The following is a 12,828-nucleotide window of genomic DNA, read 5'->3' as shown; positions in this document are numbered from 1 at the left end:
CAGCACTATATGGGGCAAGTGACTGTGCGGAGCATCTTATGGGGCCATAACAATTGTGCAGCACTATAAGGGGCAAGTGACTGTGCGGAGCATCTTACGGGGCCATAACACTTGTGCAGCACTATAAGAGGCAGTGGCTGTGCGGAGCATTTTATGGGGCCATAACACTTGTGCAGCGCCAGCACTATAAGGGACAGTGGCTGTGCGGAGCATCTTATGGGGCCATAACAATTGTGCAGCACTATAAGGGGCAGTGGCTATACGGAGCATTTTATGGGGCCATAACACTTGTGCAGCGCCAGCACTATAAGGGGCAGTGGCTGTGCGGAGCATCTTATGGGGCCATAACAATTGTGCAGCACTATATGGGGCAAGTGACTGTACGGAGCATCTTATGGGGCCATAACAATTGTGCAGCACTATAAGGGGCAAGTGACTGTGCGGAGCATCTTACGGGGCCATAACACTTGTGCAGCACTATAAGAGGCAGTGGCTGTGCGGAGCATTTTATGGGGCCATAACACTTGTGCAGCGCCAGCACTATAAGGGACAGTGGCTGTGCGGAGCATTTAATGGGGCCATAACAATTGTGCAGCACTATAAGGGGCAGTGGCTATACGGAGCATTTTATGGGGCCATAACACTTGTGCAGCGCCAGCACTATAAGGGGCAGTGGCTGTGCGGAGCATCTTATGGGGCCATAACAATTGTGCAGCACTATAAGGGGCAGTGACTGTGCGGAGCATCTTATGGGGCCATAACGATTGTGCAGCATTATAAGGGGCAGTGACTGTGCGGAGCATCTTATGGGGCCATAACAATTGTGCAGCACTATAAGGGGCAGTGACTGTGCGGAGCATCTTATGGGGCCATAACAATTGTGCAGCACTATAAGGGGCAAGTGACTGTGCGGAGCATCTTATGGGGCCATAACAATTGTGCAGCACTATAAGGGGCAAGTGACTGTGCGGAGCATCTTACGGGGCCATAACACTTGTGCAGCACTATAAGAGGCAGTGGCTGTGCGGAGCATTTTATGGGGCCATAACACTTGTGCAGCGCCAGCACTATAAGGGACAGTGGCTGTGCGGAGCATCTTATGGGGCCATAACAATTGTGCAGCACTATAAGGGGCAGTGGCTATACGGAGCATTTTATGGGGCCATAACACTTGTGCAGCGCCAGCACTATAAGGGGCAGTGGCTGTGTGGAGCATCTTATGGGGCCATAACAATTGTGCAGCACTATATGGGGCAAGTGACTGTACGGAGCATCTTATGGGGCCATAACACTTGTGCAGCACTATAAGGGGCAGTGGCTGTGCGGAGCATCTTATGGGGCCATAACAATTGTGCAGCACTATAAGGGGCAGTGGCTGTGCGGAGCATCTTACGGGCCATAACACTTGTGTAGCACTATAAGGGGCAGTGGCTGTGCGGAGCATCTTATGGGGCCATAACACTTGTGCAGCACTATAAGGGGCAGTGACTGTGCGGAGTATCTTATGGGGCCATAACACTTGTGCAGCACTATAAGAGGCAGTGGCTGTGCGGAGCATCTTATGGGGCCATAACAATTGTGCAGCATTATAAGAGGCAGTGGCTATACGGAGCATTTTATGGGGCTATAACACTTGTGCAGCGCCAGCACTATAAGGGACAGTGGCTGTGCGGAGCATCTTATGGGGCCATAATAATTGTGCAGCACTATAAGGGGCAGTGGCTATACGGAGCATTTTATGGGGCCATAACACTTGTGCAGCGCCAGCACTATAAGGGGCAGTGGCTGTGCGGAGCATCTTATGGGGCCATAACAATTGTGCAGCATTATAAGGGGCAGTGGCTATACGGAGCATTTTATGGGGCCATAACACTTGTGCAGCGCCAGCACTATAAGGGGCAGTGGCTGTGCGGAGCATCTTATGGGGCCATAACAATTGTGCAGCACTATATGGGGCAAGTGACTGTACGGAGCATCTTATGGGGCCATAACACTTGTGCAGCACTATAAGGGGCAGTGGCTGTGCGGAGCATCTTATGGGGCCATAACAATTGTGCAGCACTATATGGGGCAAGTCGCTGTGCGGAGCATCTTATGGGGCCATAACACTTGTGCAGCACTATAAGGGGCAAGTGGCTGTGCGGAGCATCTTATGGGGCCATAATGAACGGTGCAGAGCATTATATATGGCACAGCTTTATATGGAGTATCTATGGGGCCATAATGACCGCTGCAGAGCATAATACATGGCACAGCTTTCTATGGAGCATCTATGGGGCAATAATGAACGGTGCAGAGCATTATATATGGCACAGCTTTCTATGGAGCATCTATGGGGCCATAATGAACGGTGCAGAGCATTATATATGGCACAGCTTTCTATGGAGCATCTATGGGGCCATAATGAACGGTGCAGAGCATTATATATGGGGCAGCTTTATATGGAGCATCTATGGGGCAATAATCAACGGTATGGAGCACTATGAGGGGGGCTGCGTTGTATTCTATGGGGGTTACCTTGAGTTGTATGGCAGGGCTGCGGGGGGGGGCCCCATTTGGAAGTTCGCACCGGGGCCCATAACTTTGTAGTTACGCCACTGATTATAGTAGTTATATTCTTGTACATAGGAGCATTATTATAGTAGTTATATGCTTGTACATATGGGCAGTATAATAGTAGTTATATTCTTGTACATAGGAGCAGCATTATAGTAGTTATATTCTTGTACATAGGGGCAGTATAATAGTAGTTATATTCTTGTACATAGGAGCAGTATTATAGTAGATATATTCTTGTACATATGAGCTGTATTTTAGAAGTTATATTGTTGTACATAGGCACAGCATTATAGTAGTTGTATTCTTGTACAAAGGGGCAGTTTTCTCTTCGCCACGACAGCACCCACTGAGAGAGGGGATCCGCCCCTAGGAACAGGAAACCCTACGGAGAGAAAAAAGGGGCGGTCCCCCTCGCTCCCACAGTTTGGTTTCCTGTTCCTATGGGAATCCACGGAGAAGAGGATGCCTAGCCTGGATGCCGCTTGCGCAGTTTACCTGTGAGGACGGCAAGGGCTCCAGAGCTGGAGGCAGCGTCGGGGGTCCTGGTGTCCGCTTCCCCCCTCTGCTGGCAGACGCCGTGAGGCCAGGGCTGGAAAGTGGCTGGCTCACAGGAATTCATCCGGGACGTCTGCGGGGAGTTAGCGCTGTGGTTTGGTGAGCGCTGCGCCGTCCTCGGCGAGCGCTCATACGGCGTGGAGCCCCAGTATGTTCCCCTGGAAGTACAGCAATAAACTTCCGGGGTGATGGAGGAGACGGCGCCTGCGCTGGTGCCGGTGACAGCGCGGGCACATGGAATATGGCCGCGACCCGGAAGTGGTTAGCACTTCCGGGTTCAACAGGAAGAAGATGGCGGCCCCCATGTGAAAAGGACGCCGGCAGTAACGCTCCGGCGTCCAATATGGATTCGGCACAGGACCCTGCGATGTCTTCCATTGAAGCCACCGCAACTACTCCTTGCAGCCAAGCCAGCAGCAGCAGCCGCTCCAAGCGGAGCGGATCTTCTAAGAAGAACAAGCCTCTGCAGTCTCCTCCTCGTCAGCCGGTACCTTCACAGACAGCATCACTGGGGTGAGTGTACATCTACCCTATTATGCTGATTGCTGTTCCCTCTCCTCTAACACTCTAGGCAAAATGCACTGAAAAAACGAAACACAAACAGTGTGCGATATGTCTTCAGCCCCTTCCGGATAGTTACAAAAAGAAACTTTGTAAACCATGTATTGATTCCACCTTACGGGAGGAGGCCTCGGTTAAATCAGAAGACATTAGAGTGTTGATTAGAGAGGAATTACAAGCCCTGCATAGTTCGGGAAAAGAAACGCGTACTAAGGGGATAAGAGAATATGTTTCACCCATATCTGACCAGTCTTCCGAATTAGAGAATGCAGATTCGGATATTTCCAGAGAATGTTTCCTCGGACGAGGATCAGGATACGTGCTTCCCCACCGATAGTATAGATAACCTGGTGAAATCCGTCTGTAACACCATGGGCATTGAGGATTCTAAGACCCCTAAAACACAGCAGGACATAATGTTCGCTGGGCTGTCTGAAAGGAAAAGACCCTCCTTTCCGGTGATAGCAGCAGTTAAAAATTTAATTAAAAAAGAGTGGGAAAGCCAGGGGCAGATGGGATTACCACCATCTTCAAAGAGACGTTATCCTTTTAATGATGAGGAATTCTCGACTTGGTCAAAAGCCCCAAAAGTGGATGCAGCAGTGGCTTCCACATCCAAAAGGTCCCTGCTACCTGTGGAGGATTCAGGTTCACTACAAGATCCTCTGGACCGCAAAGACGACTCTCTCCTTAAAAGAGCGTGGGAATCTTGTGCGGGAGCCCTAAAACCGGCTGTGTCGGCTACATGCACCGCTAGGTCCATGTTAGTCTGGCTAAGTGACTTGGAAGAAGGACTTAAAAACGGTCTCTCTAGAGACAAGTTGAGAGCCTCTATACCTTTGATTAGGGGCGCTACAGCCTTCCTGGCAGACTCATCTGCTGACTCAATACGTTTGGCGGCCAAGTCGGCGGGGCTGACTAATGCAGCACGTAGGGCCCTGTGGCTTAAGGGTTGGAAAGGCGATCCCCAGACAAAATCCAAATTGTGTGGCCTTCCATGTCAGGGTGAGTACCTATTTGGTACTAAGCTGGACGAGATCCTAACTAAAGCAGGAGAGAGGAAAAAGGGCTTCCCTAATAATAATTACCTTCCATCTTATAGGAGGGCGTTCCGAAAGCCCGTGTTTAACAAAAGGAAGGATTTCAAGAACCAAGACCGCTGGGCCACTAGAGACACCAGACAGAGAGGAGCATTCTTTGGGAAGCGCCCTTTCAAAACTGAGGAAAAACCCCGCTAGAACAGATCTGCCTGTGGGAGGTAGATTGTCTTCCTTCTCAGATCAATGGCAGAAAATAACTTCGAACGTTTGGGCAAATAGTATCATCGCCTTTGGCCTAAAACTAAAATTTTCCCGAGTCCCTCCGGACTCATTTCTATTGACTTCTTTAAAAACCCAGTTACAACAGGAGGCTTTGGAGCAGGAGGTAATGAATCTTCTAGCCAAAGGAGTTTTGGTGGAAGTTCCATTTCTTCAGCAAAAAAAGGGATTCTATTCCCCTCTATTTTTAATCCCAAAGCCAGATGGATCATTCAGAACCATATTGAACCTTAAAAAATTGAACACCTTCTTAGAGAATCAAACCTTTAAAATGGAGTCTATCCGGTCCACCATAATACTGTTGTCTCCCCATTGCTTTATGACGGTACTCGACCTAAAAGATGCGTATTACCATCTGCCAATTTTTATAGAACATCAACAATATCTCCGCGTGGCGATTGTGTTGAATGGATGTATACGACACTTTCAGTATACAGCAATGCCCTTTGGACTATCAATAGCTCCAAGGGTATTCACTAAGTTAATGTCGGAAGTAATGTCATACCTAAGAGTAAGAGATACCCTCATAATCCCGTACCTTGATGATCTTTTAGTAGTAGGGAGTTCCCCTTCACAATGTCACCAACGATTGTGTGATATGGTTTCGTCCCTGCAAAGGTTAGGATGGTTGATAAATTGGGAAAAGTCTAGACTTCTTCCAACTACTCGACAAACATTCTTGGGAATTATAATAGACTCTATAAGCCAAAAATGTTTCCTACCACAATCCAAGCAATTGACAATAAGAAATAAGGTACAGTCGGTAATAGATAAACCTCTAATATCTTTAAGACAAGGCATGTCCCTCCTTGGCTCCTTCACGTCATGTATCCCAGCAGTACCATGGGCTCAATTTCATTCAAGGTGTTTACAATATGCAATTTTACATGAGGAAATAAAATTACAAGGTCATCTAGACGGTAAAATTTCCCTTTCTGAAGACGTAATTAAATCTCTATCCTGGTGGCTAGAACCAGATCACTTGGTTAGTGGGGTCCCCTGGGTAGTTAAACCCTCAAACACAATATTCACGGATGCCAGTCCTAGTGGTTGGGGAGCACATTTGGGAGATCAGGTAGCCCAAGGTCTATGGTCGTTTACGGAGTCAGGCGACTCATCTAATATAAGAGAGCTGAAAGCTATCCATCACGCTCTATGTGAATTCCTTCCGCAGTTACACGGAACACATACAAGGATTCTGTCAGACAACATGACATCAGTAGCGTATATCAATCATCAAGGAGGAACAAGATCAGGAACACTCATGTCTATAGCCGAAGACATCCTAACTATAGCCGAGGAACATCTACTGTCTCTATCAGCACTACATGTCAGAGGAGTGGACAATTCAAAAGCGGACTTCCTCAGTCGTCATACCCTCCACCAAGGGGAGTGGGTTTTAAATCATCAAATCTTCAAAATGATAACCATGAAATGGGGTTTACCAGAGATAGATCTCTTCGCTACAAGAAACAACAGGCAATTAAAAAAGTTTGCTTCAATGTTCCAATCCGACAAACCCGATTTTCTCGACGCTCTCCAGGTGCCATGGACATTTCAAAAAGCGTATGCTTTTCCTCCTCTGATACTTCTACCAACAGTAATCAGGAAGATAAGGGAGGACAAAGCCAATATAATCCTGATTGCCCCATTTTGGCCAAAGAGACCATGGTTCTCCCTGCTCAGAGCCATGTCCATCTCAGATCCATGGATTCTCCCAGAGGATCAGGATCTTCTCTTCCAGGGACCCTTCAACCACCCTCATGTGAAGGGTCTACGGTTGACAGCCTGGAATTTGAGAGGCAATTGTTGAAACTAAGGGGTTTCTCTGATCAAGTGATTCATACTTTGTTATTAAGTAGGAAAAGATCCACTACTTCTATATATGTGAGAGTATGGAGAAAGTTTCTAAGTCTTTATCCGTTGGCCTTGTCAAAAGAAATTCCTATTTTTAACATTTTAGAATTTCTCCAGAGAGGACGTGACTTAGGTCTTTCAGTTAATACCTTAAAAGTACAAGTCTCTGCTCTAGGGGCATTGTATAGTCACAATGTAGCGGGTGATAGGTGGATAGCTAGATTTATTTCAGCCTGCCAGAGGTCAGAACCAGTTCAGATTCCCCGCATACCTCCTTGGGACGTTAATCTAGTCCTTGAAGCCTTGACAGGTCACCCATTTGAGCCACTACACTCAGCTCACATTAAACACGTTACTCTCAAAACTGCTCTTCTTGTCGCATTAGTATCGGCGACAAGGGTAAGTGACATACAGGCACTATCAGTAGATCCTCCCTTTCTGTCGATATTTCCAGATAGAATTGTCCTGAAAACAGACCCTTCCTACCTACCTAAGATGTGTACTAAATTTCATAGATCTCAAGAAATTCTTCTTCCTACTTTTTATAATAACCCTACAAATCAGGAAGAGGAGAAATACCATACCTTAGATGTGAAAAAGGCTGTAATGACTTACTTAGACAGGACTAGCGCCTGGAAGAAGAGCAGGGCTCTCTTTGTTTCCTTCCAGGGTCAAAGAAAAGGAGCTGGTGTTACAAAAGGCACATTATCTCGATGGATTCGGGAGGCGATATACCTTGCCTATTCGTCTAAAGGGGAGAATCCACCTGAGATTGTAAAGGCACATTCCATAGCGATAGCTTCATCCTGGGCGGAACGAGCAGAGGTTCCAATAGAACTCATATGTAAGGCCGCAACCTGGTCCTCTCCTGTTACCTTCTATAATCACTATAGATTAGATCTATCTGCTTCCACTGATTTGTGTTTCGGTAGATCAGTTCTTAACACGATAATCCCCCCCAAATAACTATCTCTGAAAGTCTCTCAGTGGGTGCTGTCGTGGCGAAGAGAAAACACCGGATTACGTACCGGTAATGCTCTTTTATAGAGCCACGACAGCACCCCTTCACTTCCCTCCCTTATATATTAGTTTGCATATGAGCACTATTAAGGGTGATTGGTACTTGTAAATATACGTAATTAAGTTAAGATAAAATGTTAATATAGAATGACCTACTAAAACTGGTAGGCGGTTCCTCGCAATCTCTGTAACCCAAACCGTAGGGTTTCCTGTTCCTAGGGGCGGATCCCCTCTCTCAGTGGGTGCTGTCGTGGCTCTATAAAAGAGCATTACCGGTACGTAATCCGGTGTTTTATTTATAGTAGTTATATTATTGTACATAGGGGCAGTATTATAGTAGTTATATTCTTGTACAAAGAGGCAGTATTCTAGAAGTTAAGGGATGCGTTTCCCTCCAACAAATACTAAAGTATAGTTATTAAGCGGGAACTCTCCCTGCACCTCTATTGAGGTCTGACATTAACTATTAATGCCGAACTTGACTATTAATAATTAATATCCACTTACTAATGCCTCAATGTTATCTTTATCCTTATAATATATACTAGCTGAGACAAAACAGTGTATCAATAAAGGATGTTTATAACACACACAAGTCTACAGTCTATTACATCCATATATATTTATACCCAAGCTGGCGACTATGTATGTGTGTGTGTGTATGTATATATATATATATATATGTATATATATATATATATATATATATATATATATATATATATATATATATATATATATATATATATATATATATACACGGATACTGCAACTCTAATACAGTAATATCACAACAGTATCACACATTCAAAACCTACAATTAACTGCCCGAAGTATCCAAATCACACATGCCATATTCACCCTCCCTTCTATCACTCAACATCCCTAAGAAGCTAGGGTATATACCGTATTTTTCGGACTATAAGACGCACCGGACCATAAGGCGCATCCCAAATTTGGGGTGAAAATTGCAGAAAAAAATATTTTTTATAAGATGGGGGTCCGTCTTATTGTCCGAATTTACAGTATCTTACCTGAGGGCTGGCGGTGGCAGAGCAGGGTCACAGGAGGCATGGTGTCGGCAGAGGTGGGGTGATGCGGTATGGCGTGCACCTGAGCAGGGTCCCTTCCTGCTTAGGTGGGCGACGCCACGGCCTGGTGTCCATGGGAGGGTTGCAGCAGTGGTTACCGGCAGAGGTGCTGGGATGAGGAGGTCCTGGGATGAGGAGGTCCTGGGATGAGGAGGTGCTGGGATGAGGAGGTGCTGGGATGAGGAGGTGCTGGGATGAGGAGGTGCTGGGATGAGGAGGCGCAGTGAGAGGTGTGGCGTCAGAGGGGTCCCTTTCCCCGGTGAGGTGATGCAGCAGCCCGGTAAGCAGCAGAGCCGGGTGAATACTGTTGTTAGCGGTGGTGGCGGCTATCTTCCCGAGGCCGCGGGTGCGCAGATGAAGCGCTCTGCTTCCCGGGGCTTCAGGAAAATGGCCGTGGGATGCCGCGCATGCGCAGATGGCGATCGCGGCGGCCATTTTCCTGAAGCCACGAACTTCAGGAAAATGGCCGCCGCGATCCCCATCTGCGCACGCGCGGCATCCCGCGGCCATTTTCCTGAAGCCCCGGGAAGCAGAGCGCTCCATCTGCGCACGCGCGGCCTCCGGAAGATGGCCGCCACCACTGCTAACAACAGGATTCACCCGGCTCTGCTGATTACCGGGCTGCTGCATCACCTCACCGGGGAAAGGGACCCCGCTCACTGCGCCTCCTCATCCCCGCACGTCTGCCGCCGCACCTCTGCCACCACACCTCTGCCACCGTACCTCTGCCGCCACGGTAAGCCTGCATTGCGACTATTAGACGCACCCCCCCATTTTCCCCCCTTTTTTGGGGGGGAAAAAGTGCGTCTTGTAGTCCGAAAAATACGGTAATGCTTGCGTATAGGGCCTAGTAAGAAAAGGGATTATAGATTAAACTCAGCTATATGATCCTCATGGTGTCCGGAAGAAAGAGAGAGAGAAAAGCACACCTCTTGTATTTATATGTCCAGGTAAAAAGAAGTGTGTCCAGCCCCAGGTGTGGGGGATGATGTCACCAGTATATCCTCCACTGGCTAAGGTACATCCCCGGCATCCTGATTAAACCTGTTCTGCTAGAACATGGCTGGACCTTCTTTGTCTTAAGGCAATTAAGACAACATGCTGGAGGAGGGGGCTTCTGCATCATGTGGAATACATGTGGGGGAATTATATATACAGTTCAGAGCAAATGTTTGGACACATCTTCTCATTTAAAGATTTTTCTGTATTTTCAGGACTATGAAAATTGTAAATTCACACTGAAGGCATGAAAACTATGAATTAACACATGTGGAATTATATACTTAACAAAAAAGTGTGAAACAACTGAAATTATGTCTTATAGTCTAGGTTCTTCAAAGTAGCCACATTTTGCTTTGATGACTGCTTTGCACATTCTTGGCATTCTCTTGATGAGCTTCAAGAGGTAGTCACCGGAAATGGTCTTCCAACAATCTTGAAGGAGTTCCCAGAGATGCTTAGCACTTGTTGGCCCTTTTGCCTTCACTATGCGGTCCACCTCACCCCAAACCATCTCGATTGGGTTCAGGTCTGGTGACTGTGGAGGCCAGGTCATCTGGCATAGCACCTCATCACTCTCCTTCTTGGTCAAATAGCCCTTACACAGCCTGGAGGTGTGTTTGGGGTCATTGTCCTGTTGAAAAATAAATGATGGTCCTACTAAACGCAAACCGGATGGAATAGCATGCCGCTGCAAGATGCTGTGGTAGCCATGCTGGTTCAGTATGCCTTCAATTTTGAATAAATCCCGAACAGTGTCACCAGCAAAGCACCATCACACCTCCTCCTCCATGCTTAACGGTGGGAATCAGGCATGTAGAGTCCATCCGTTCACCTTTTCTGCGTCGCACAAAGACACGGTGGTTGGAACCAAAGATCTCAAATTTGGGCTCATCACGCCAAAGCACAGATTTCCACTGGTCTAATGTCCATTCCTTGTGTTCTTCAGCCCAAACAAGTCTCTTCTGCTTGTTGCCTGTCCTTAGCAGTGGTTTCTTAGCAGCTATTTTACCATGAAGGCCTGCTGCACAGTCCCCTCTTAACAGTTGTTATAGAGATGTGTCTGCTGCTAGAACTCTCTATGGCATTGACCTAGTCTCTAATCTGAGCTGCTGTTAACCTGCGATTTCTGAGGCTGGTGACTCGGATAAACTAATCCTCAGAAGCAGAGGTGACTCTTGATCTTCCTTTCCTGGGGCGGTCCCCATGTGAGCCAGTTTCTTTGTAGCGCTTGATGGTTTTTGCAACTGCACTTGGGGACACTTTCAAAGTTTTCCCAATTTTTCGGACTGACTGACCTTCATTTCTTAAAGTAATGATGGCCACTCATTTTTCTTTACTTTGCTGCTTTTTTCTTGCCATAATACAAATTCTAACAGTCTATTCAGTAGGACTATCAGCTGTGTATCCACCAGACTTCTGCACAACACAACTGATGGTCCCAACCCCATTTATGAGGCAAGAAATCCCACTTATTAAACCTGACGGGGCACACCTGTGAAGTGAAAACCATTCCCGGTGACTACCTCTTGAAGCTCATCAAGAGAATGCCAAGAGTGTGCAAAGCAGTCATCAAAGCAAAAGGTGGCTACTTTGAAGAACCTAAAATATAAGACATATTTTCAGTAGTTTCACACTTTTTTGTTAAGTATATAATTCCATATGTGTTAATTCATAGTTTTGATGCCTTCAGTGTGAATTTAAAATTTTCATAGTCATGAAAATACAGAAAAATCTTTAAACGAGGTGTGTCCAAACTTTTGCTCTGTACTGTATATGTACACAAAACAGGCACTATACGTATCTCTATATAAAGATGTACATTTTGGGGCACTTCCCTTCTACAGTAGTTTTATTCTTATTATTAATGTATATTTATCTTATGTATTTTAGGTAATCCATGTATACAGAGCTTCTGTACAGCAACACTTTGATATCCTCTTCCTCCCTGATGGTAAAGAATTTTTGAGCACCACAGACTGTGTGAGTCGAGACTCCGCTGACCGCACCATCATCGCCTGGGATTTCGCCACAACTGCCAAAGTCTCTAATCAGATATTTCATGTATGACTCTTGTGTGTATGTCTGAACAGCACTTCTGTATAAACGTGTACCTTTACAGAACAGATGATTAGTTGGATTTTCTGTGAAAAGTTTTGAAAAAGTTTGGTATCTGTCACTGTTGAGTTTTTATGGCAGGAGTATTGGTTCTCACCCAGCTTTTTTAGAAACCAATTTAAGAGAAGAATACGGTAAATAATATTTGTTTTTTCCTGTCACCTATCAAAGCACCAACGAGAGAGGGGATCTGCCCTTCAAGGAAAGTAAACCTTCAAGATAAAAAGGGCGGCTCCTCTCTCCGCATCAGTGGTTTCCTGTCCTTGATGGGGGAACCTTCAGTCGTCAGCAGCAGGAGCTGCTGGCATGGTGGCAGAAGAAAAGAAGACAAAAGGCAAAGATCCCAGATCTGGGCCGGTTGGTTGCGGCAGGGCACCGTCTCAGCTTCGGCTGGCGCCAGACATATCGGAAGCTCCACGGGGGGGGTTAGGTGATGGGGTCTCGACCGCCAGTCATGCAGGAGCCTGTGACGCCATCACAGCATGGTTAACCGACAGCCCTGCATACCGGCGAGGTGACGTAAAGCGGCCGGAAACTGGAAGTCACGCTCTGATGATGCGGCTGGGACCTTTCGCCCAGAGCACTTCCGGGGGCGGGTACCGGAAGCTGCAAGAGACGCCGGCCGGCAGATCCCCTAAAGGCACAGTACTTAAGGGTGGATCGCCGGCTAGGCTGGGGCACTAGTGCAGCTATGGAGGCACAGCAGCCCTCTACACAGCAGCAGCTGCAGAATCTGCAGCCACAGCAGC

General features: G+C 46.8%; 1 protein-coding gene across 3 annotated transcripts in view; it reads left to right on the top strand.

The window, feature by feature from the left end:
- Positions 1–12,828, top strand: part of WDR25 (WD repeat domain 25) — a 177,585-nt gene that overhangs the window by 148,524 nt on the left and 16,233 nt on the right. For all 3 annotated transcript variants that reach the window (XR_013216909.1, XM_077269513.1, XM_077269505.1), the window contains exon 5: positions 11,855–12,025. Coding sequence is in view for 2 of the 3 variants with exons in the window: in XM_077269513.1 (XP_077125628.1) it covers positions 11,855–12,025 (171 nt within the window). In the remaining variant the exon portion in view is untranslated. The remainder of the gene's footprint in view (positions 1–11,854; positions 12,026–12,828) is intronic.

Source organism: Ranitomeya variabilis, chromosome 1, assembly GCF_051348905.1.
Source record: "Ranitomeya variabilis isolate aRanVar5 chromosome 1, aRanVar5.hap1, whole genome shotgun sequence".
Taxonomy (NCBI): Eukaryota; Metazoa; Chordata; class Amphibia; order Anura; family Dendrobatidae; genus Ranitomeya; species Ranitomeya variabilis.
This window is presented reverse-complemented; position numbering and strand designations above follow the sequence as displayed.